At 42.0% G+C, this 24601-nt stretch overlaps 2 protein-coding genes across 5 annotated transcripts in view; one reads left to right on the forward strand and one right to left on the reverse strand.

Annotated features, from left to right (window-relative positions):
- LOC108424370 (calcium-binding mitochondrial carrier protein Aralar1) overlaps positions 1–225 on the reverse strand; it is a 34342-nt gene extending 34117 nt beyond the window's left edge. The window contains exon 1 of the mRNA XM_017692384.2: positions 88–225. Within this exon, the coding sequence (XP_017547873.1) occupies positions 88–99 (12 nt within the window). The 5' untranslated portion in view covers positions 100–225. The remainder of the gene's footprint in view (positions 1–87) is intronic.
- hat1 (histone acetyltransferase 1) lies at positions 66–24271 on the forward strand. Of its 4 annotated transcripts, XR_005130410.1 has the most exons (12): positions 2664–2784; positions 3566–3637; positions 3916–3991; positions 4403–4523; positions 8530–8709; positions 9507–9628; positions 10811–10915; positions 11561–11667; positions 17332–17483; positions 19046–19162; positions 20699–21112; positions 24225–24271. XR_005130410.1 is itself a non-coding variant. In XM_037539562.1 (11 exons), the coding sequence occupies exons 2-11, from the start codon at positions 3577–3579 to the stop codon at positions 20864–20866; spliced, it is 1209 nt and encodes a 402-aa protein (XP_037395459.1). In that variant the 5' UTR covers positions 66–184; positions 3566–3576; the 3' UTR covers positions 20867–21381. The 4 variants fall into 4 exon arrangements, 3 of the variants coding, with proteins under 3 accessions (XP_037395459.1, XP_017547876.1, XP_017547875.1); XM_037539562.1 differs by lacking the exons at positions 2664–2784; positions 24225–24271 and adding an exon at positions 66–184 and having other exon boundaries at positions 20699–21381; XM_017692387.2 differs by lacking the exons at positions 2664–2784; positions 24225–24271 and adding an exon at positions 872–956 and having other exon boundaries at positions 20699–21381.
- Positions 24272–24601: the final 330 nt, after the last annotated feature.

Below are 24601 nucleotides of genomic sequence, written 5' to 3' on the forward strand. Positions count from 1 at the left end.
ATTAGTAGTTTAAGCGCTTCTAAAGTCCTAAAATAAGAAATACACGTTTCTGGTTATTTCTGAAAAGCATAATATTGACAGAGTCACCTTGACCGCCATGCTTGGAGTGACGTCACGTCGACAAGCACAAGCGCTCAGCTCGCCGGGAGTCGGAGACTGACGACAACTACTACTACGACTGCGGGTACTGCTGTTCCTGCCATTACTACACCTCCTCTTTTCCTTGTAGGCGGTCGTGTGCGTGCTTTACAGCGGTTCAGGCACGGAAACAACTCAGCCGAGTGCTTAGGGGCTCTGTCACTGCAGTGCTAACGAGAGAAATTGAGGCGATCTGGCTAATAAGAGGGACAGAGGACCTGTGCAGTATTAGCTGCTGCGCTGTGTCCAAAAGTTTGTAAGGGCCTGTTCATCCAGCGAAATGCTCGGGTGTAGAGGAACCAACCGAGTCAGAGTTGTTCACAGTGGTGGTCAGAGGAACCAGATGTCCAAAGCCTTAAATGCCCCTAAAAGCTCCCGCATGGAAAGAGATTACATGAAATCATAATTAATACGCTGCCTGGTGTCTTAAAGATAGGGTTCATGAGAGGCTTGAGTTCTGACCTAACACCACCCTGAATTACCTTTTCCATTTCGACCACTGGAGAATTTTTTTGAAATGGAATTTCCCTGTAGCAGAGTCTTGAGTTCCACACTGAATTCCCTGCTGGTCTAAGGTGGTTTATACTGGTGCTGGTTTAAGCTGGTCGCCCAGCACAGTCACAATGGTTGACAAACATACCAGCATGCAGAACACAGTTCTGCATGTTGGTGACCAGCGGTGCTGGTCATTGCTGTTTTTTTTTCTCTAGCAGAGCCTACTGTTCTGGGAAGGCTTTACACTAAATGTTGGAACACTGCTGTGAGGATTTGATGGCATTCAACTATAAGACAACATAGACGACTATAAGCAATATCAGGTACTGACTTTGCATGATTTCTGCTAGATCATAAAGTGCTATCCCAAGTTTTGCTGCTCCACAGCCCAATGCTGGGGGGCTTTGTACCCCTCCAGCTGGGCCATTATAAGTAACATTTGACCTGGGGCCCCCAAACTGCTCCATCATATTATATTGTAAAAAAAAAAAAGCTAATTATTTCTTTAATTTGTATATAATGTTGATGTTTAAGCATCCAATATGGAAAAAGTTATTCAATTTTATTGAACAATGACAATAAACTATTATATCCTAATGTCTGCATAAATAATCCATATATTTTAAGTAATGGGTAAAATAAAACAAATAAGTATAATGTGGAAATATATCATTTATACATTTGACGTGACATGCTTTATTTCTACTTTTTTACATGTTCGGAAGAAAAGTCATTATATTTTTAGTATGTATCTTTTCTGCCAATGTCATGATTGATACAATCATCATTAAAAATAAAAGAAGAAGAAAGAAGGAAAAAAAGGCTACGTTCTCATGAGGCCCCTGAAGCCCCTTGTTTCATTGAGAATTAGTCAGCTATTGAGCACAATCCATTTTCAAACTGTCAACTTATTAAATCTAAATTTTATAGGGCCGCTGAGGTCAGGCAACACACTACATGCCTTTCATTTTTGTTTTTGGACCAAGAAACATTAAACAGCAGGTGTTTCTTCACTACAGTGTTCAGTTAAAGCTGTTCATTTGAATTTGGTGACTGCTTTCAGTGAAGATTCACATGGACTTCAGTTATTTCTCTGGTACTCTCACTTGAATGGGAAGCTTTAAAGAGTTGATTTGTTGTTTAGCAAGATATTTATATGCACTTCACAATCTTCATAATGTCTAATCAAATGCTTTCTGAGAGCGAGGTGGCAGGTGCTTACTCAGATGCATATCTTACAAAGATCATTCAGTCACATTGTGTGAGTTTTCCACTGAGGCATTCGGCTTATTTATTCCTTTAATCTTATGTCAAATGTTATAATCTGTTCATTATAAATCCCAAATTAGTGCTGAAGTCAGGAAGCCACAAGTGTATTTATTTAAATTTCTGCTGATGTTTACTAATGTATTATTTGTAAATAAGCAAAAGGAAATGTGAAATTACAACGGTATCAATCAAGGTCTATGAAATGTATGTTCCATGTAACCAAACACACAAACACATACAGTATAACGCAGTACGCCGTCCCACAGTACCTGAAACAACTCTACAAGGAAATACTTGTAACTTGTTGTGTAACTGCTGAAATGATATCAGCAAGCTCTCCTCCTAGTTGAAGGAGCAGAAGGAGCAGTGGGGAGCTTTTCAGCTGTGGACCATCCCAATGATTATATGGTTTACTGAACAGCATTCAATTACAGGTTACAGGGCAAGAGAGGTACAAAATGCATGTTAGACTAATTAAAGGTAGTACAGTGTACAAGAGCATTAATTGCTCGAGGTTTCTTTAAAAGTCTTTTTTAAAAAACAAAAACAATGGGGTTTTGAACATGTACAATAATTTATATGAAATTTTGCCAAAGATAAAAGAATACATATAAAATATAATAACAATTTAAAAACGTTGCCCCTAAGAAAATGAAAAATCATTCCATAACATTTTGTATGTAGATTAAGTCCCAAAAGTTTAGGTGCAGCGTGATAACCACAGCGTTCATCCTCGCGATGTATTTTGAAGGCGCGGGAAAATTCTGTCAAACCCGCGGCTCTTTCCCTCCAATCGCACGTGAGGGCGGAAGCACGTGAGTAAACAGGACGTGCTTTTGCATTTCGCGGGTCGTGTGGAGAAGCTGTGTGTGGAAATGGCGGGTAAGCAGTTGAAGCGATACGTTATATTTTCACATTAGAGGATTTCTGTAGACGTGTATAGCACATGATAAAAAGCTGTGTTTTGTACTGTTAGCTTTCAGGCCGAAAGTAAGTTGCGGTCGCTGTGGACATTCTGCTAACCGGTGCTGTCTGCGGTAGCTCCGTTAGCAGCTTAGCCACAGCTGCGTTAGCAAGCTTGAAACATGGCTAGCTGAGTAACTAGTGTAATGAAGACGGTGAGAAACGCGTTCTTGCTCCAGCGGGGAGTTTTATTCCGACTGATGTTTTATAGCATGTAACCCTGAGAGAGAGAGAGCCAACCGAAGTGTCTGTTTATGTGGCTTGTTCAGGTTAGTTGGCTAGCGGTTAAAAGTTAGCTGCTGGTGCTGAAAGCTGTCCTCTCAACAAGTGACTTTATGCAAAATCATCCTTAATCTAACTGCTGTTGCTGAAACGATCCAGTTCGGTAGCTACCTGACCTTTTGCTGTTATACACATTGGGGGCACTCTGTCTCACAGACATGGTCAGAAACAGCCTTTTGCTAACTGCTCTTTAGCAGCCAGACTAAGCTACTGCTATTAGCTAGGTTAGCTAGCTAGCAAGCTAGCCAACTAGTTAACATTAGCTTGTTTTGGGTACACAGATGTGTTTCATATGTTGATTTCCAAAACTGCGGTAGGTTTTGTCTGCCTGTATGTCGTGCTTCTCTAGTGGCTCTTGTCAGCACGAGCCGTTTGTTTTGGTTGACGTTATGTTCACCTGTACTTCTTCTTCCTCTAGGTGTGAATGAGATGGAGAAGAAACTGGCCGAGTATAAATGTGACACCAACCAAGCAACGTGCTTAAAATTAGGTAGGTTAAGCTTCATTATAAGAGTCCTAGAGTAGTAAGTTAGAGTCCTGTGCGCCAGATTCTTATTGGAAATTTCCTTTCCACCTTAAATAGTGCAGCATTTACAGGCATGTACAGGCGCCAGGATGTAACTGCTGCATCATTTAAGGTAGGATGGAAAATTCCGGTAAGTAGTTGGCAAATAGTAAGACAGCTTAAGCCTTTGTTAAGATGTGGGCTGGGAAGCTGTTTGGGGAAAAATGGCCTTGATTATCAGCTTGTAATTGTATTTCTTACAGTGCGTTTCCCAGAGGACATAGAGGACGAGAGCACAACATTCCACCCTGAGTACAGCCATCAACTGTTTGGTGATGAGTGAGTAACTTAGAGTTACAGCTTGTATAGTACCTGAATGTTACGCAAAGAGTTTTTTGTACAGGTGTATGTATTTGACACCTTCTGTCATGTTTCAGTACTGCTGTTTGTGAATGTTTTAAAAAGTGTTTTATCATTCTTTTTGCTAATAAATAAAGTCTTCAGAGATAATGATAGCATGATTGGCACTGAAGCAAATGCGAGTTTTCTGCAACTCTGCATGCTCACTGTAGTCTGTCAAGTGTCAGCTGTTTGTTTACTTGATTACACAGTGCACTGTATTTTTGTTATGGTGACCCCTTTAAAGGTCTTTCAGTAAACATAGTTTGTCATGCCTTCTTAAGGAGAGCGCTGCATCCTGTCAAATATAATGACAACTGTGTTACATTTTTCTGTTTAATTGTCCTATAGTGAAGTGGCCTTTGGCTACAAAGGTCTTCAGATTCAGCTGTACTACACTGCAGGCAACCTGAGTACCCTGTTCAAAGTGAAATACTCTGCCAAGGTCACTGAGACGTTTGACTGTGTGGAGGTAGGCCTGAAAATGTGTAATATAGTGTGTTTTGGAAAAATGTGTATTTTGTGCATGCAGTGATACCCAAGGATCATGCAGTTGTGGGGATGATTCCCATACACTACCTTATTTATGACCAGCATGGTTTAGATTAAGATTAAAATAAAATATGAGAAGTATGATCTGGTCACGTCAATATAAAACTTAAATTGAAAAAATGTGCTTTCCAAGAGAATTAACTAACTAGCTAGTTTCCGTCTGCTTAGTACTTGAATTAGTCATACAACTATTATCTTTAGGAACAAATTTTCTCTTTTCTATAGTTATTATTATTTTATTATATGGTTATTTTTCAGATTTGATGTGTTTCTGTACAAGAATTTTTAAACCCTGATCTCTTGTTAGTCTTGATTTCGTAGTGCGCTCTGAAGTTGCTCCAAGATACTAGCACATTAGATTTCGAATTTTCCCTGAAATAAATCCAGATGAGAACCTATTACCAGCCCAGAGCAGTAGTAAACTTATTTGAATTGTGCCTGGCATTAAGACTCCTTTGATAGTAAGGTATCATTTTGACTGACATGCAAAATAATCAGCTCCAGACCATTGTGTTTACATGACGACATAAGTGTTACAACAATAACAGATCCATGTGAAACCATATCAGCGGTCACCTGGAATCTTTCTGCCGTTAACACTTGAAGTAGTGTATATTCTAAATACATGATGCCAATCCATTGACTGTATTTTGTTCCAGAAGGCTCTATGGACACATTGTGGAAAGCTGACAAATGCTTGCTGCAGGTGGCTACAAAGCACTTCTGTTTTTGTTCACTGAACAGTGCATAGATGTACTTGGTTTGGTCAAAGTTAGAAGTATTGGGTATTTGGTTGGGGTTCATGTTTTTCTTTGGTATATTTTAATATTCAGTTTATTACATTTCATTGAATATTGTATGAACAGGTGTAATTTTGTTGGTATAGTAACTCGGGGAGGTTCCCTAATGTTTTATGACAAGATCGACATGTAGAGTTAAAAGCTCTTTAGGAATTAACATTATGAATGATGTCCTTAAGCCTTTAGCTCACTTTTTCCTCAATTTTACTGTTCTTTCACTCTACAGTTGCAATAGCTTACTATGCTTAAATAAAAAAGTAGTACTTTACACTAGATCTGTAATGATTGGTTAACAAAATTGAGTTCATCATTGAAAACAGTCAACAAAAATTGTTTCTTGGTAAAAGTGGCCCATAATTTCCATGTGGTTTAGGAATTTTAGCATTTGCAGGCTTAATAAGTACTAAGGCTTATTATTCATTAATTACAGCTTCATGGCAAACAGGTTGAGCTATTCTTAAGGCACTGGCCTTTTAAAGGATGAATAATGTAGTTATAAAAGATATTTTTGGGGGCATGCTTTGAGTGACTTATGTCTTACAGTAAGCCCAAAAAATAGTGTGGCTACCATGTGTCCCTTCTGCCACATTTTGCACTTGGTAACTGCACTTCATGGCTGCATGAGTTTGCTTGCTGCAAGAGGCAAATATAAAAGGCCACAGTGATAACATGAGTACATTGGAAGCAGCAGCGATGAAATAAACACAGTTGTTCCTACTTCTGGTCTTAAATGCAGATCATTATTTTCTTGTGCATTTTGTCGTTGTGGAACTACTCAAAAGAAACAAAAAATAGGCACCGGCTTCTTTGTAACTCACAGTTTGAAAACCAGTGTCAACTGATCCTGGGCCTGCTCTACAATCATTTTTGTGGTGATTATTAGGTAAAACATGTAAAATAATCTTAGATTCTGTCAGTTATACATGATCAATATAAAGAGCTAGGCAGTTGGAACTGTTGATATATAGGGACATCCAATATGTTTAACCTGTGCAAGACTATTCTACTGAAAATAAAACTATTGGTTTTCATTTTAAGACCACAAACTCTGACTGCAATTAGTATGTTTTTTTTTTTTATTTTATAGCATTGCTGAATGAACATAAAGAGCAGTAGGCTTTTGAACTAGCATGTTATGAATTGCTGTTTATAATACATTGCTACTGACTGACAGGCCAATGCTGTACATTTTTTAATGTTTATTTGTACCAGTTGTGAAATTAAGTTGTTTTCCTCCACAGAGATCAGACAAAATGGGATTTATTGTTTTGATTCAGCAGGCTGTCAGGATGTATCCAGTCAGCATTCGCTCTGCGCTAAATTTATACTGTATCCAGATGTAATTCAGATTCCTTTATTGATCCCAGGGGGAAATTGCAGAAGACCAAAACTCTCTCTACTCGCATGTTTCGAGAGGGCACAGCTTCCCTAAATTGCCTCGTCAAAATAAATAAACTATTAAAAAGGTAAAGAAAAGTTACGAGCAAAAATGAAAGAACATGAACGGGAGCTACTGTAACAGGCAGCCTGCACGTTTGCGCATGCGCACTCCACATGATATAATTGTGAAATAGTCGGCATAAGTGCAAAAGAGAGGCTAGTTTTGTCAACAATTTGGTATTATAAGATGACAGCAGCATATAGTGTACCCAATGTAGTAGTTCTGTCTTTGTGGTAAATTTAAACATCGTGCTTCTGAAGGAGGGAATTGTTGCTCATATTGAGGTACTTTATTCCCCTTTTACTTACAGAGCATGACGGTCTTTGATTAAAATGAAACCCTTTATGTAAGAATTAGATCCTACGCTGGCATTTACCTTTGTTGAGCTCTCTCCTGAAAAGATGATGTATTCTCAAATGGACTAAAAGCTCTGAAGAAGCTCTGTTAGTTAATATAGTGACCTAACAATGCACTCTTTATGTAGAAGATTGTGCAATTTGTAAATGTTGTATAGAAGAGAGCAGGGACAATCTGACTTGTTTGTCCTTTGCCTTTTATGTGAATTCCCTGATTCTCTTATGCCTCAGAAATGCAGTTGAACAGTAACAATGGAGAAGTGTTTCTCAGCCGCAGGTGCATTGCTTCCTGGCTGATATTAGCTGATGTCTGAAAGAGCAGGAATTAGCGCCGTGTTGCATTAGCCTTTTGTCGTGCGTTTTGTCCTTGTCCTTCTTCATTTCCCTGTTTTGAATGTGGAGCAGCGAGAGGCCTGCTACAGAACTAATGCCCATCACACGTCTAAATGGTGCCAAAGGCCCTGCTTAGCAACTTAATACAAAGTGTTCTCATGTCAATCCGCATGGAAATGGATACAATGCAAACATCGCAGCTGAAGCCACTGCGCATTCTGCTGAGTAAAAAATCCCAAAAGAGGGCAGAGGAGGGGTCTTTTGTCTGCCCAGGAGGCTTTGAATGGCGGGGGCAAACTCGTTTGATTGAGTTCGCTCGCCAGGCTTAGAGGAGAGGAGCCTATTATAGATGCCTAGGTTTTTTTGTTAAGGTTGAGATCAATTCATTAAATTTTATTGCCCGGTGAGAAGCAGAGACGCATTATTGTGGAGGGACTTCATCAAATATTCATGGTTTAAGATAAGTAGTAAATGTATTCAATTAAGTGGTCTTTCAGAGAGAGTAAGAGCGGGGGGGCTGAAGGCCTACTCAGCTGACAGTACTAATTGCCTAATGGTTCTCCTTTTTGTTTGACAAAAATATGTATTCTTTCTTTTTTTAATTCCACATGTGCTATGTCAATCAAGGCTGAAGTATAGCCTAATGACAGAACAATAGTGTATTATTCTGTTGTGGCTCCTTTGGGGTTACATGCAAGGCCAGGGCACTGGGAAATACAGAATACAAACCTGTCACCTAATAGTGTACTGTTAACTTAATTTATTCAGTACAAAGAGTGCATACACGCCTCTGTTAACTAAATGAGTTTGTCTTCTTTTGAGACATTTTTGAAGTGATTTTTATAACATCACAAAGATTTGTTCCAGTGTAATAAGTAGTTTTATTTCTCCTTGCTACTAAGAGAATAGATCACTCAGGCTTTTAGCCATAATTTATTGAATAGAATTATTTTTAATTCATACTGACACTTATGTGCCCTTTATGTTTTTCTTTAGCCTGATGATGTGGAAGGGAAGATCAGAGAAATCATTCCTCCTGGTTTCTGCTGTAACACAGACGACTTTATCACTCTCTTGGAAAAAGAGGCGAACTTCAAGCCATTTGGCAGTCTCTTGCACACTTACAAAGTTCACAATGTGGAAGAAGGAGCAGACCTCACCTACCAGATACACAAGGTATCAGTTGATTTATGTTTCTTAAGCAGCATTCATTATGGATTCACATCCTGATTCACTAGATCTTCACTAGTTGCACTACATCTCATGCTTTTTTTTTGTCCAAAGTTAGGCTTGTCATAATTATTATACAGTAATCTCTCTATCCATCCATCTATCCATCCATCCATTTTCTAAGCTGCTTCTCTGTCAGGGTCGCGGGGGGGGTGCTGGAGTATACAGTAATCTAATCATAATTAATTTAGCAAGTCACATTTTATTTTCCACAGTTGTTACCTTTTACAATCATATGTTTATGGTCCAACAAACAGTCACAGGTAACACATCATAGGTTCGTGCTACGTTTAGTCAGCAGCTGTATGTTTGTGTATTTGAGTTTGAGCTATATCTGTAATAAGTTTGGGGCGACTATGTACCTGTAGTTAGAAAGCAAGCTAGCTTATCAGCCACTTTGGCCTTTTACCTTAATACTTGCATACAGGGAACAAAAAAAGACAATGTAGAACAGTATATTGTTATCACATTTTTATGACAGTTATTCACCAGCTAAATTTACATGATCTTGACAGGCCTACACTCAGTACAAACTAGTCATTTTATACCTACATTTGTTTTTAATTTAAGACTTTTTTTCTGTTTATCTACTATAAATACTTTAACTATGACTTGTAATTAAAGCATCACAATTGATAAAAGTTAATTTGATTTGACAGATTTAAAGACCATTATGTTTAATGAACCGCATAGCACTTTTTAAGATTTAAAAAGATTTAATCTTTTTCCTGTTTGTCTTACAGGTGGATATTTCATGCCCAGGGTTCAGAGAGTACCATGAGCGCCTCCAGACTTTCCTCATGTGGTTCATTGAGACAGCCAGCTTTATTGATGTAGATGATGATCGCTGGGACTTCTTTCTTGTGTGAGCATCTTGCTGTTTTTAAGCCTCCATACACTCAGAGTGCATGAAGAAAGGTACACAGAAACCATGAGCCATCATTAGATTAGTCTTAGAATAGAAATGGGATGTTTGTTCCAGAATCAGTTGCCTAAAGTGCTGATATGGCGATTGGCTTCTCTGTATCTGATATGACTATCATCACTGTATATGGGTAAAAGTAGAAACAAAATGCTAATTAAACCTCCATGGTAAGTGGTAGGATGGAGCAAGCATAGCTATATGATTGCAGAGTATTGAGCCTGGAAGTCTAAACTCGGAAGTGAGAGTTTAGACTTGACCCAGAAGTGAACTTGAAAGAATGCACTCAGAATTAATAAATAATAGAGAACATGAGCATGCTGTGTACTTTAAAAAAACCCTCTCATATTCAGTCTGGTGCATCTGTGTATACATGCATACACACGTGTGAGGAGACCTCACTACCCCTCATTGTAGGACCAATTACCAGGCCTGTTTAATTATATTTCCCCCTGCATGGAGGTGAACTGTTTCTCTCGCAAGAGTTTCCTTTTGTGGTGTTTGTCTCTTTTCTTTTCTGTCTTTTCTCCTTCTTCTTTTTTTTTTTTTTACTTTTTTTTTCTTTGGTTGGTGCAAGAGGCTGAATTGAATGCTGTTGTCTTTTGAAACAGTGAATGGAATCTCTAGCAACAGAAAAGGAGACTCTGCTAGTGTTTTCTTTAGTTTGGCACCTATTAAAGCTGACAATGGGCAAATGGACTGGAGAGATTTGAAGAGGCTAGATGCCTCCCTCTCTCCGCTCCTCTCTTCTCTAAGTTGCAGTGCACCAATTAAGTGCATAATGCATTCACTCTCTACAGCAGGTGCACAGGCTGCAACTGCCCTGCTCCAGCATGCTCACACTGACAGCAGGCCAGAGAGAGAAAACAAGCAATGTGCAAGGTGGGGGGTGATAAACGGCCAGAGTGGAGAGAGACAGGGACATTGAAAGAGTGATAGAGGGTCCGGTGCATGGGAGCGTGCCTATGATTGACCTGTTTGCCTTTGTGCTCTCTCTCTCTCTCTCTCTCTCTCTCTCTCTCTCTCTCTCTCTCTCTCTCTCTCTCTCTCTCTCTCTCTCTCTCTCTCTCTCTCTCTCTCTCTCTCTCTCTCTCTCTCTCTCTCTCTCTCTCTCTCTCTCTGCAGTTTTGAGAAGTACAATAAGGACGGGGAGACACTCTACGCTACGGTTGGCTACATGACAGTGTATAATTACTACGTATACCCAGACAAAACCAGACCACGTGTCAGGTAATTACCGGGGAAGCACGTGCCTTCTCTCTCTTTTATTCTTTGAAAAAAGGAAAAGAAAATTATACATCTCTGGCTCTCTTGTCCCTAAATGCCCCAAATTACTGGCTTATATATCCTATAAGCCAACCCCCATTTGCTTATTATAAGGATGGCAAAGTCAGCAGCACCCATCAAAAAGCCCATTTTGGAAATCAGCGTAATATATTGATTGGCACAGCGTGGTAACATTTCATTATGTCGGCCAAGAGAATGAACAAAGATAATCTTTTGGTGGAGATGTATCAAGTATTATGCTAGAGAAAATAAAGCAGTCCGGACATGAATTATGTGTATTAAACAAAACATATTGTCATATCTGTATCAGGTCATCATTATGATCATGAAATGTCCATTGTATCATGTGAAGCTGAATTGGATGTGATATTGTGAGAGTGCAGTGTATTTGCTAGCACTATGGAGAGAGAACGAGAGAAAAAAAAACAATCTAAAAATGTGAAGAACTATGATTTTAATGTACTGTTGTGCTTATGATTCATGCTATTTTGACTATGGTCACTAAACATCTTTTATGTGTTTTATTAGAATTTTTGCTTGTGTGTAACTTTCTTTTCTGTGTCTTTCCCTCACTCTTTCTCTGAGCAGTCAGATGCTGATCTTGCCACCATTTCAGGGCGAGGGTCATGGAGCTCAGCTGTTAGAAACAGTCCACCGGTTCTACTGCAACTCGCCTAAAGTGCAGGATATTACAGGTGTGTGGGGGTGAAAATGACGTGCAGGAACTGTACATTACCATTACATGGGTTGTTGAAGAATGTTTGGATTATATGCGTTATGTTGAAATGTAAGCTTCCTTGTTGCATTAACCTTCTTTCAGGAGTTAATCAAATTAGGCCTATAGTGCATACCTCTGAGTGTTTCTGACATGTGGGATTGCTTTTCCTGTTTTTCTCCTATATGAGTTACTCATATGAGCCACTGTTGGCCTAAGGCCTTCTATAAACACACAGACATGGTAGAGATCTGCATCTGTCGTTCTCCATTCCCTGTAATGAAAATTAGATATATTTTTTAGGCAGTTTCTTAAAACATACTCTGTGTATGACAGGTTTGATTAGAGCTTCCTTTTTGAGCATAGTCGTTGGCTGAAATGAAATTCCTCTCTGCCACGGCTGTGCTTGGAGCTCTTCGGTCCAACGTGTGGCGAGGTGGGAGGGATGTATGTAAATTGCAGCCAGTTTGCTGCTGAAATGTGCTGGCCACATGCTGCTGCTCGGGCTCTCTCACACAATGGCATAATTATTGAGCTGTGTGGGGAGAGAGAGATTAGCTTTCATCCAAAGTGAATACACAGCGCCACTCTACCACGACAGACCTGCAGCCAGCATTCGCCCAGCTTTCATATGTCCTTTTTCCTGTTTTTGTTCTCTCTCTCTTTTTTTCTTCTCTTTGTGCTTTTTGCCTCCGTCTCCTAACTTGTTCTGTTTTTGTCTCTGTATGTATGTGTGTATTTGGGTCGCTGTCTGACAGCTAGTCAGTCTGTATAGGACATACATTCACTACAGGGCAGACAGTGAATTAATTGTTGTTTTTGCTCTCTGCTCCAGCAGTGGAACAAGTACTGTAATGTTAAGGGTGAAGTAAGTAGGAATTACAACTTTTTGGAATAAATAAGGCACCCATTTCAGAGGTATGTAAGTAATAAGTTAGTTGGCTGCTCGTTGTTCATTGTAAGTGGTAGATCTTGATATTTAAATCAGTGAACTGCCCCCATCATCAGGAGAACGTGCTTGACTTGAAATAGAAGAATGCACACTGAGGATATAGAAATAGCTTGTTCTTTAGTAAACTGTTTGATAACTGTTTCAGTCGGGCACAGAAAGACTGTCAGCGATATTTTTGAGAATACTGCACAATTATCAAGGACTGCAAAACAAGTTTATGCTTCTCTGTTTTTCAGCATCACTCTGCACACTTTCATGTCAACACCTCTTAGGGTGTTACCTGGTCAGGGATGACACACCAGGTTTTTTTATGGGCCACAGCACTGCATACTTTACAGAATCTACAGATGTTTCTCCTCATTAAACACAGTTGATACAGCTCCTGGGCTTATCAGTAAGGGCTTCAGAAGTTGGATTTAGAGTGTGTGATGGAAAATACTAATCTCTGCAGAGCTGTTTGTGTGGGTGATGACAGTGGTAGAAGTTTAGGAAAGCAGGCCATCAAGAAAAATCAGAGCAAAACAAACAAAAAAAGAGCGTGGATTCGTTTCTACTCAGTTACAGCTCTAGTGTTATTTGGCACCCATGCTCACCCACTGTATGAACATTAGCTGATGCTGCGCGAAAAATAATCTGGCAGTGTGAATGTGTTCCATCCTAGACATGTAAAGCCAGCCACTGCATCTTTACAAACTTTAAACAGTTAAACAATCTTGCAGAGCACAGTTTTGACACTGTACAGTTTTGTGTATGTGATGTCTATAATTGGCTGGCCCTGCTATAGATTGAGGATTTTCCCCATGCAGAGCAGTAGGGCCAGATGCACTGTTAGGCAGTTGTGCCACTCAAGAACCAAAGAAAAACTGTAGTGACTCTCACTACAGTTCTCAGTATGTAATCACAGACCAGGGTAGAGCACACCAGCCTAATCTCAGAGAACTTGCACGATAAAGGATCACAAGATAAAGGTAAACCATCCATCCATCCATCCATCCATTAGCTTCCGCTTCTCCGGGGTTCGGGTCGCGGGGGCAGCATCCTAAGCAATGAGGCCCAGACCTCCCTTTCCCCAGCCACTTCCACTAGCTCTCCAAGGGGGATTCCGAGGCGCTCCCAGGCCAGCTGGGCGATATAGTCACGCCAGCGTGTCCTGGGTCTTCCCCGGGGTCTCCTCCCAGGTGGACTTGCCTGTGACGCCTCCCGAGGGAGGCGTCCAGGAGGCATCCTAACCAGATGCCCGAACCACCTCAGCTGACTCCTCTCGATGTGAAGAAGCAGCGGCTCTACTCCTAGTCCCTCCCGGATGACCGAACTTCTCACCCTATCTCTAAGGGAGAGCCCAGACACCCTGCGGAGGAAACTCATTTCGGCCGCTTGTATTCGCGATCTTATTCTTTCGGTCATTACCCAAAGCTCATGACCATAGGTGAGGGTGGGAACGTAGATCGACCGGTAAATCAAGAGCCTTGCCTTATGGCTCAGCTCTTTCTTTACCACAACAGACCGGTAAAGAGCCCGCATCACTGCTGACCCAGCACCAATCCGCCTGTCAATCTCCCGCTCCCTTGTACCATCACTCGTGAGCAAGACCCCGAGATACTTGAACTCCTCCACTTGAGGCAAGAGCCTATCCCCGACCCAGAGAGGGCTCTCCACCCTTTTCCGCCTGAGAACCATGGTCTCGGATTTGGAGGTACTGATTCTCATCCCAGCCGCTTCACACTCGGCTGCAAACCGATCCAGCGAAAGCTGAAGTTCGCGGCCTGATGTCCCCAATAGGACCACATCATCTGCAAACAGCAGCGATGTGACCCTGAGGTCACCAAACCGGACACCCTCCATCCCCTGACTGCGCCTAGAAATTCTATCCATAAAAATTATGAATAGAATCGGTGACAAAGGGCAGCCCTGACGGAGTCCAACTCTCACTGGGAACAAGTCTGACTTACTGCCGGCCATGCGAACCAAACTCCTGCTCTGTTTGTACAGGGCCTGAATGGCTCGTAGCAAAGAGCCATGTACCCCGTACTCCCGAAGCACCTCCCACAGAATACTCCAGGGAACACAGTCGAATGCCTTCTCCAGATCCACAAAGCACATGTGGACTGGTTGGGCAAACTCCCATGAACCCTCCAGAATCCTGGAGAGGGTGAAAAGTTGGTCCAGTGTTCCACGACCAGGACGGAACCCGCACTGCTCCTCCTGGATCCGAAGTTCAACTATAAGCCGGACTCTCTTCTCCAGTACCCCTGCATAGACCTTGCCAGGGAGGCCGAGGAGTGTGATTCCCCTGTAGTTGGAACACACCCTCCGGTCCCCTTTTTTAAAAAGAGGCACCACCACCCCAGTCTGCCAATCCAGTGGCACCGCCCCCGATGTCCACGCAACGTTGAAAAGGCGTGTCAGCCAAGACAGCCCCACAACATCCAGAGCCTTGAGGAACTCAGGGCGGATCTCATCCACCCCTGGAGCCTTGCCACCAAGGAGCTTCTTAACTACCTTAGCGACTTCGGCCTCAGTAATGGACAAGCCTATTCCCATGTCCCCAGACTCAGCCTCCTCACTGGAGAACGTGTCGGTGGGATTGAGAAGGTCCTCAAAGTATTCCTTCCACCGCCCAATGACGTCTTCAGTCGAAGTCAGCAGCACACCATCTCCACTATATACAGTGCTAGTGGTACACTGCTTTCCCCTTCTGAGTCGCCTGACGGTTTGCCAGAATCTTTTCGGAGCCGACTTAGTCACTTTCCAAGGCCTCACCAAACTCCTCCCATACACGGGTTTTTGCCTTGGCAACAACTGAAGCCGCAGATCGCTTTGCCTGTCGATACCTGCCAGCTGCCTCTGGTGTCCCACAGGCCAACCATACCCGGTAGGACTCCTTCTTCAGCTTGACGGCATCTCTCACCTGGGGTGTCCACCACCGGGTTCGAGGATTACCGCCCCGACAGGCACCAACTACCTTACGGCCACAGCTACAGTCAGCCGCTTCAACAATGGAGGAACGGAACATGGCCCATTCTGAGTCTATGTCCCCCACCTCCCCCGATATCTGGTCAAAGTTCTGACGGAGGTGTGAGTTGAAGGTCAATCTGACAGGTTCTTCTGCCAGACGTTCCCAGCAAACCCTCACTATACGTTTGGGCTTGCCTGGTCTGACCGGCATCTTCCCCCACCACCTGAACCAACTCACCACCAAGTGGTGATCAGTTGACAGCTCAGCTCCTCTCTTTACCCGAGTGTCCAAAACACATGACCGCAAGTCCGATGACACGACTACAAAGTCAATCAATGAACTGCGGCCTAGGGTGTCCTGGTGCCATGTGCACTTATGGACATCCTTGTGTTCAAACATGGTGTTCGTGATGGACAAACTGTGGTTTGCACAGAAGTCCAAAAACTGAACACCACTCGGGTTCAGATCAGAGAGGCCATTCCTCCCAATCACACCCCTCCAGGTCTCACTGTCATTGCCCACGTGAGCGTTAAAGTCCCCCAGTAGGACAATAGAGTCTCCAGGAGGAGCACTTTCAAGCACCCTTTCCAAGGACTCTAAGAAGGCTGGGTACTCTGAACTGCTGTTCGGTGCATAAGCACAGACAGCAGTCAGGACCCGTTCCCCAACCCGAAGGCGTAGGGAAGCTACCCTCTCGTCCACCGGAGAAAACCCCAACATACAGGCACCGAGTCGAGGGGCTATGAGAAAGCCCACACCTGCCCGTCGCCTCTCACCATGGGCAACTCCAGAAAAGAATAAAGTCCAGCCCCTCTCAAGGAGATTGGACCCAGAGCCCAAGCTGTGTGTTGAGGTGAGCCCGACTATATCTAGCCGGTATCTCTCAACCTCGCGCACCAACTCAGGCTCCTTCCCCGCCAGTGAGGTAACGTTCCAAGTTCCAAAAGCCAGTTTCAGCAACCGAGGATCAGAACGCCAAGGCCCACGCCTTCGGACACTGCCCGATCCACAAAGCACCGAACCCCTACTACTGCCCCTCCCATTGGTGGTGGGTCGATGGGAGGGGGGACTCATGTAACTCCTTCGGGCTGGGCCCGGCCGGGCACCATGAGTAAATGCCCGGCCACCAGACGCTCGCTGGCGAGCCCTTCCCCCAGGCCTGGCTCCAGGGTGGGGCCCCGGTAACCCTGATCCGGGCAGGGTACACAAATCCTGTTCTTGTCTTCTCATAGGGGTTATTATGGATCACACTTTGTCTGACATGTCACCTAGGACCAGTTTGCCATGGGAGACCCTACCAGGAGCTTTTGCTCCAGACAATATAGCTCCTAGGATCATTCAAGCACGCAAACCCCTCCACCACGATAAGGTGGTGATCCATGGAGAGGTAAAGGTAAACCATAAAAATGTAAAGCCCAGGTTCTAGTTTGCTTTTATTTTTATTGTGGTCAGATCAAACTGAATTAACGTCTACCACTGTAATGGGATGTGGAAATTGTGAAAACTGCTGATGAGCCAGTGGGTACTCTGTCCTCTGTGAAAGTAGTGGCCTGGGATTGTATGGCTGTCAATGGAACTGGGCCCTTTACAATAGCAGTTACAGAGGAAAGGATGTTAGCTGAGTGGGAGCCCCTGTTACTAAGCACCTCAATCTCATATCGAATAGCTTGTGAAATTGTATCTCTTTCTTTAATTGTTTGGAATTTGACCTGATGTTTGCATCTGAAATATTTCAGCGGAGGATCCCTCTGAGAACTATGTGAAGTTGAGGGACTTTGTGCTGGTGAAGCTGTGTATGGCCTTACCCTCCTTCTCCACAGAGAAACTGGCTCAGGGCTTCAGTGAGGAGATGGCTGTGGAAGCACGAGAGAAACTCAAGATCAACAAGGTGCGATATGCATACTGTACATGCTTCATAATGGTAAAAGTTCAAAAGTTCAAGTACAAATGAAGCAGTTATCTTGTGCTGGGAGAGCACATGCATAGAGAGGGAATGATGCTTTTGAGACAGGCTAATAGTAAGGCTTGTACAAAAAGAACCATGTGAACCTCATTGCCACAAAATGTGAGGAGAAGGGGGAAAAAAATCCCTTTGTCTGTTTTCAAAATTCAGGCTCACCTTAAATTGGGCTGATCTAGGCCATTGAGACTTTTTCATTGCTGACCTGTGCCTCCTCCCCAATTTATGTTTTGGCTTTTTTTTAAGAGAAAGCTTTAGTATCCAGTGATTCCGTTTATCAACAGAAAAAAAGCAATTGGGAATATTTTTCAGCATTTTCAACTGATTTGTCAACTTATATTTTTTGTTTATATATCATGAAGAGTTATGATTGTTAAATAACCCTCTCAGCAAATTACATAAAGTATTTTTCCACAGAAATTCCTGATAGCCTTTCACAAATTTGTGACTTTCATTGTGAGGAGGAGAGGAGGAAAGACTCTCTCTCTCGCTCTCTCTCTCGCTCTCTCTCTCTCGCTCTCTCTCTCGCTCTCTCTCGCTCTCTCTCTCGCTCGCGCGCTCTCTCTCTCTCTCTCGCTCTCGCTCGCTCGCTCGCGCTCTCTCTCGCTCACACTCACACACAAACCACTGGAAGCTTGCCATTAACTGTGAATGGGTGGGAGTTCACCTCTGTGGGGCTCCTACAAGAGGAGGAAAGACTCTCTCTCGCTCTCTCGCTCTCTCGCTCTCTCTCTCTCTCTCTCGTGTCTCTCTCTCTCTCTCTCTCGCTCTCTCTCTCTCGCTCGCTCTCTCTCTCTCTCTCTCGCTCTCTCTCTCTCGCTCTCTCTCTCTCTCTCTCGCTCTCTCTCTCTCGCTCGCTCTCTCTCTCTCTCGCTCTCTCTCTCTCTCTCTCGCTCTCTCTCTCTCTCGCTCGCTCGCTCGCTCGCTCGCTCGCTCTCTCTCTCTCTCTCTCTCTCTGCCTGCCTGCCTCTCTCTCTCTCTCTCTCTCTCTCTCTCTCTCTCTCTCTCTGCCTGCCTGCCTCTCTCTCTCTCTCTCTCTCTCTCTCTCTGCCTGCCTGCCTCTCTCTCTGCACTTAGGCCACTATTTAACTGCTCCAATTACATCCTAGCTCACTCTTTTATTTCCCAGAATCCCCTGGCCCTGTTGTTTGTGAGTGATTATCACAGTCTGTGGCATGACCAGGCAAAATGGCTGCCTCTGATCCCATGGAGGACTATGTGAAACTTAGAGCTGTGATTCTCTGTTATTAATGTCCTTTTGATGCTTTAAAATACAAGCTTAATAGAATTTTCATGTCTTGTGCAGTCAGTTGCATCATAGTACGTATTCTTAAATTGAACAGACAGTCTTACATTAATTTTCTTTTATCAATAACCTTGCCTCTTTGTTCCTAACTGTGAGAAGGAGAGATGCACTTGTGTTTGTGTCTCTGCCTTTTTACTCCTCTACAAGATGTTTCCAAACTTTGTCTTTTTTATCTCCTATGCAGAAGCACGCCAGGCGAGTGTATGAGATTCTGCGGCTCAGAAACACTGACATGAGCGACGAAGAGAAGGCCAGAGAGTTCCGGCTGGAAGTGAAGAAAAGGCTCTTTGGGCCGTACAGGGTAAGTGTGTGCACAATGAGGTAATCTAAAATCTGTGATTTCTTTGATTAAATGTGTGAAAAACATGTAATTTATTTAGATCCATTGTGATTCTATTCCAAAATGTTATGCATTAATACCCAAAATGTCATCTGCCTTTTACATAGAACATGTAATAACATAAAATTATGCATATTTTTATTTTAAAAATAAAGACTGTGCTATAGAAATCATATAATATACTCAAGGCACATGTGCAACTTTAAAGTGAAGCCTGTTAGTTGGTGGGAGGGGTTCTGATGGCTCTCCCCAGGCAGTGGCTATAGTCTGCGCTGTAGGTTTTTTTCTCTATTCAAAGCTGCTGTCATTATTAGGGATTTGCATCTCATTCAGTCAAGCTATTTGCTACAAGGAATGTAGCAAACTGTTCACAATCAGTTGTGCCTGCTCACACAAACACTTTCCCTCTTTCTCTCACATACTGTAGATTCACTTACTCTTTCACTTACTCTCTTGATCTTTCTTGCTCTCTCTTGCTTGATACACTGCAGTTTCAAGATTTAATTAAAAAAAAAAATTTAATCATTTTTTAAAAATCCTATATTTATATATTTTTCAATCATCAGTGCAGTGTGTGTGTGTGTGTGTGTGTGTGTGTGTGTGTGTGTGTGTGTGTGTGTGTGTGTGTTTTTTTTTTTTTTTTTTTAAACTTATAGTGTATGTTTAATATTTTCATGATATATTCACACATGGCCTAGTTGTAATTTAAAAGGCTATTGGATGCATTGATTAAACGCTGAATATGACTTACGTTTTAAACTGGTGTTCCAGCTCCACTTAGATCCTTTATTAGGTATTTATTCTAAAATATATTGCCACTACAATGTGTATATAAGTTGTGCTCCATAAGGACTATATGATAATATTAGTTTATGTGAAGTAGTATGCTTTGTGCCATGCCCCTGTAAGTTAAACATTTAACAGAAAAATGGAATCAATGGGGACTGCGAGACCACAGCTCCCAAACCTCTCACAATGACGTTGACCAGCATACAAACTTCAGACTAAAAAAAAGGGGGGGGCGCAGAAGAGACTAAAAAAACGAGGGATTGAAAAGGAAGTTGGAATTCCTTAATGGAGTAGAATGGAAGGATCTGGAGACCAGATGCTCTTTCACTTGTGCTCCTTCCCTCCTCTTTCTCTCTCCCTCTCTCGCGCTCTCTCTCTCTCTCCTACTCCCTTGCTTGGCTTCCCTCGGGGTGAGAATGGGGGTGTTGGGGTGTGTTCGTTTGTTTCATGCAGGTGGAAATGGTCTGTATGGTTATGTGTACTGTGCGTGTTACTCCGTGCATGTGCATGTAAGAGATGCATGATAGTTTTTGTAATTTTTGTGTGGCAGTCTTTTTTTTTTTTTTTTTTTTGGTCATTTTCTCTCCTACTGTTTATCTGCAGGAAGTTTTCATGTGATTTAAGTAGTTTTGGATGACCATGTTTATGATTAACTATGTAGTTCCATGTTGAGCTGTACCATTTATGTTTCTCATTTCTCATGTGTAGAAGAACCAGCGTGAGCTAACAAAGATGCGCAAATGTTTGCGTCCAGAGGAGCTGGCGTCTCACATCAGCCAGATGGACACAAGACTACAGCATGAAGAACTGGAGAAGAGCTACCAGGAGGTTCTGGCAGAGTACCGCAGAGTCCTCGAAAGGCTGGCTCAGGCATGAATGCCCACACACATTTACAATACCTCTTGTGGAGTATTAGAAGACCCAGGGGTCTTGGATCTCTCTGGAACTGCTTTAGGAACTAGGTGAAAATCTGAGCGCTCACAAACACATAGATACATACATCTGCCAACAGCAACATACTTTGTGATCTCCCTCCCCCCTTTTGTGTGCCACATCGATAACTAATAACATGGCCTAGAACTTGACCTGTGTGTGTGTGTGTGTGTGTGTGTGTGTGTGTGTGTGAGTGAGAAAGAGAAAGGGGGGAGGGCGAACAGAGGTCACTTTGACCTGGCCTGTTCACTTGTTGCTGATTTGAAAGAAAAAAAAAAAAACAGAAGAGACATTGTGGCAAGTTTTCTATTTTTCCTTTTTTTCCTTACATTTTGTTTTAAGTCTTTCTGTTTTCTAATTTTTCTTCATCTTCCCCAATGGTCAGGCTATGTTTCAGATGTGTAGGTTTTCAAGCACTTCATATAAAAATAAATAAATAAATGTTTTTGTATATTGTCCAACTGTGTAGTGATTTTGTTTAAAAAGTTCAAGGGAATGTATCATTCTTTGTGGTTCTGATTCAGCCCAGTTCTTTCTTTTCTTTCCAATTTTCCTCCAGTATTAGCCATTTACCACTTATTTATTAGATGAATTACAGAATATGTAATATGGGAATTGGAACCATTTAGGAAATTCAAAGTGTTATTAGTTTAAGTAGAGAATCGGAGATGGTTTGTGATTATAACTGCTACTCATACTTAGGAGATAGCGGGCATGTAAATATGGAGGGTACACACCAGAGCCGTGTGTGAGTCCCAGGAAAGGCAATACATCCAATTGCTTGTTTTTTACTGTCAGACAAACACACCTGGATCAGCTGCATTTTCATTATGGACCAGAGTATTTGGTTTTGATATGGTGAATAATTGCTTGATTGTCAGCACTGTCCTTATTCAGTTGTGTATTAAAACCACAGTATGTTCTATACTCAGATCTATCTCTGTAAGCAGCAGACTTGTTAGCTGAATGGTTCATTTCAGCTGGGCAGGTATGCCTACGTCAATTAAAAACGGGCTTTAGATGCAATGTGTCTAGCTTTTCCTGAAGTATGTCCTTTGCATTTAGGCCCCAATGGCAGTAGTTCAATAAGCATTTGAGTAATTCTCACATTTCCTGAAGGGAGAACTAATGCCTGCTGTGTTCTGCATTTAAAAACTGAAGCTACTTTTGCATCTGTGCAAACAGTTGTGGGCACTAGAAAAACGACAAATTAAAGTTTATTTAAAAAAACTAATACAGATGTGAAAAGTGTAGTGTTTTGAATTTGCATCCAATAAAAATAAATATTTCATTAAAAAAAAAATTTTTTAAAACGTGTTATACCCTCTGTGTTCTAATTAAGAAAGGATTTGAGAGATGATGATGAAAGGGCAGGTTTGACTTGGCACTTCCAAAATACACATCCTGTGAAGAATAGACTTGACTTTAGAATGAACGTGAGCTTAAATGTATGGTCATTTAATTCACCCAACATATTAAGTCAAATTAATTTATGCCATAATCTTTTTTTCTGTGAACCCTCCTGTGGCTGATGTTACTTCTGATTGTGTGCGGTATTGAGTGTTTCTCTAATGACAGTTATGCCTTTCAATTTAAAAACCTCTTTGCCATTTCACAGGCCACTTATGCAGATCATGCTGATGAATAACCATTTCTGCTGCCACTTTTTTCCCCTCTCTGCAGTTAAAAAATTAAGGTCTGGGGGTTAATTTTCATTTTCCTCTCCCCTTCAGATGTAATAAGTAATGCCCTGAACTGTTGACCATCTCAAGATATTAATTGGATCCACTCATGCCACTGGCTACTGCAGCCTGTTCCTTGCTGCCTGAGTCACTGTTGCTTTCACAGAATGGAGTTGTGAGAGTTGAATGATCTTGATGGGTTTTATTCATATTATCTTTTCAGTGCATATTATGTGAACATCAGGGCATGATATGGTAGAAATATGAATGGAGATTCTGCAGTTTTCCTGATGAAGCTCCTTTTCCCTGCAGGCAGTGGCAATCAATGTTTTTCATTCCACAGTGCATATTTTTTTTTTTATCCTCATAAATACACACTCTCTTGTCTTCAGCACGATCAGGTATGTAAAGGATACACTTTTACAGTCCCTACAGGAATCACAGATTCAGCAAACCTTGCAAAATTTGCTTGAGCTTGCAATTTTGTTCAATTGCCACATTAAATGAGTTGAATGTTTGTGTTTTCATGATTATTGTTACTGTGCAACATTCCAGGAAGCTAAGAATAATGGGGTAATTATCATATTTGCCAACTAATATTTACACTAAAGTCAAGGCCACGGTCACATTGGGCCATTGGATGTTTAATTACTTTAATATGAAAACAGTACAGACATGTAATGTTTTACCTTTTTAACTTCATTGCTTTTTTGTAAACATTTAACTTGGGCCCTGCAGCATGTTCCTAAAAAGTTGTGCCATGCGATTTAAGACTAGGAACACTGTAAAATGTTCATAAAGCGTCTTAAACAGGTGATCCAGGAAAGGTCGAGTCCTTGATGAGCAAGGGTGGGTTGAGACTCAGCACTTTACCAAAAATGCATTAGCAAAAAATCCAACAGTTTAAGATTGATGTTCCACAGCGAGTGATTTTCCCAAAATGAAAGGCTAAAAATCACAACTGAATGCCCAAGACTTTCGACCCCTCAGTTGACAGTTTTAAAAACCACCATGTTTCTGTGATGGATATCACCACATGGGTTTGGGAATACTTTATTAAACCATTGTCCATAAATACTGTTTGTTACTACATCTACAGATTTCCGGCAGTGGAAGCCATATGTCAGTGCCTACTTCTCTGGGCTCGAGCTCTTCTGAAATGGGCTCATGCGCAGTGAAAATGTGTATTGTGGTGTGACTTTCAGATTGTATAAGGAAATAAAGGAAATCGTGTTCCCTGGGCCAAAGAACAAAAGGATGCAAAGTCAAGCATTTTAGTCCACAGCAAGAACAAAAAAGACCGCAAGATCCTGCTGGGACTGCTTTTAGCAGGAAGGGCATGTGTAGTTTTATTAGGAGAACCCTTTTTTGAAAGGTTCTTTAAAGGAGCCTTTTAAGCATTCAGATGACTCTTTGCATTTATGATTCTAAATCATGATTCTAAATAAAACTATTGTTTTTACTAAAGACACCCTGAAGAACCCCCCTTTTTAAAACTCAAATTCACTGTACTAGATCTTTGACTCAAACATGGGAATTTTGTACACTCTGAGAAGCTTAACTCTATTGTATTACACACCCATGTTTTTAGGCAGCACAGGTGAAATGTTGTAAAGCAGGTGTGTGTGTGTGTGCGTGAGAGAGAGAAAGAGTGAGTGAGTGATGGAAAATAACCATGTTTTGGGGAGGAATCATTCAGAGGGCTGTGTAAACTGTAATATTGCTGCACTTCTATTGTAGGGTTCTCTCCTACTACAATCACTCTGCCAGTGGAGCTCCAGAGAGAGTGAGTGAAGAGAGGCAGCATGGTGTGGCATAACCGGGCCTGCTCAACAATCATCTGCGGTGATCAGAGACTGCTGCCTCGCCCTCAGGACTGGTTCCTTTTCATTCTGTGAGAACAGTGGTCATCGCCATCTGTCCATCATGTAAGCTCTGAGCTCTGTGGAAACACAGGAGGTTAAATTACAGGCACTTCGTGCTATTTATCTCTTTA

Source organism: Pygocentrus nattereri, chromosome 6 (assembly GCF_015220715.1).
Source record: "Pygocentrus nattereri isolate fPygNat1 chromosome 6, fPygNat1.pri, whole genome shotgun sequence".
Taxonomy (NCBI): Eukaryota; Metazoa; Chordata; class Actinopteri; order Characiformes; family Serrasalmidae; genus Pygocentrus; species Pygocentrus nattereri.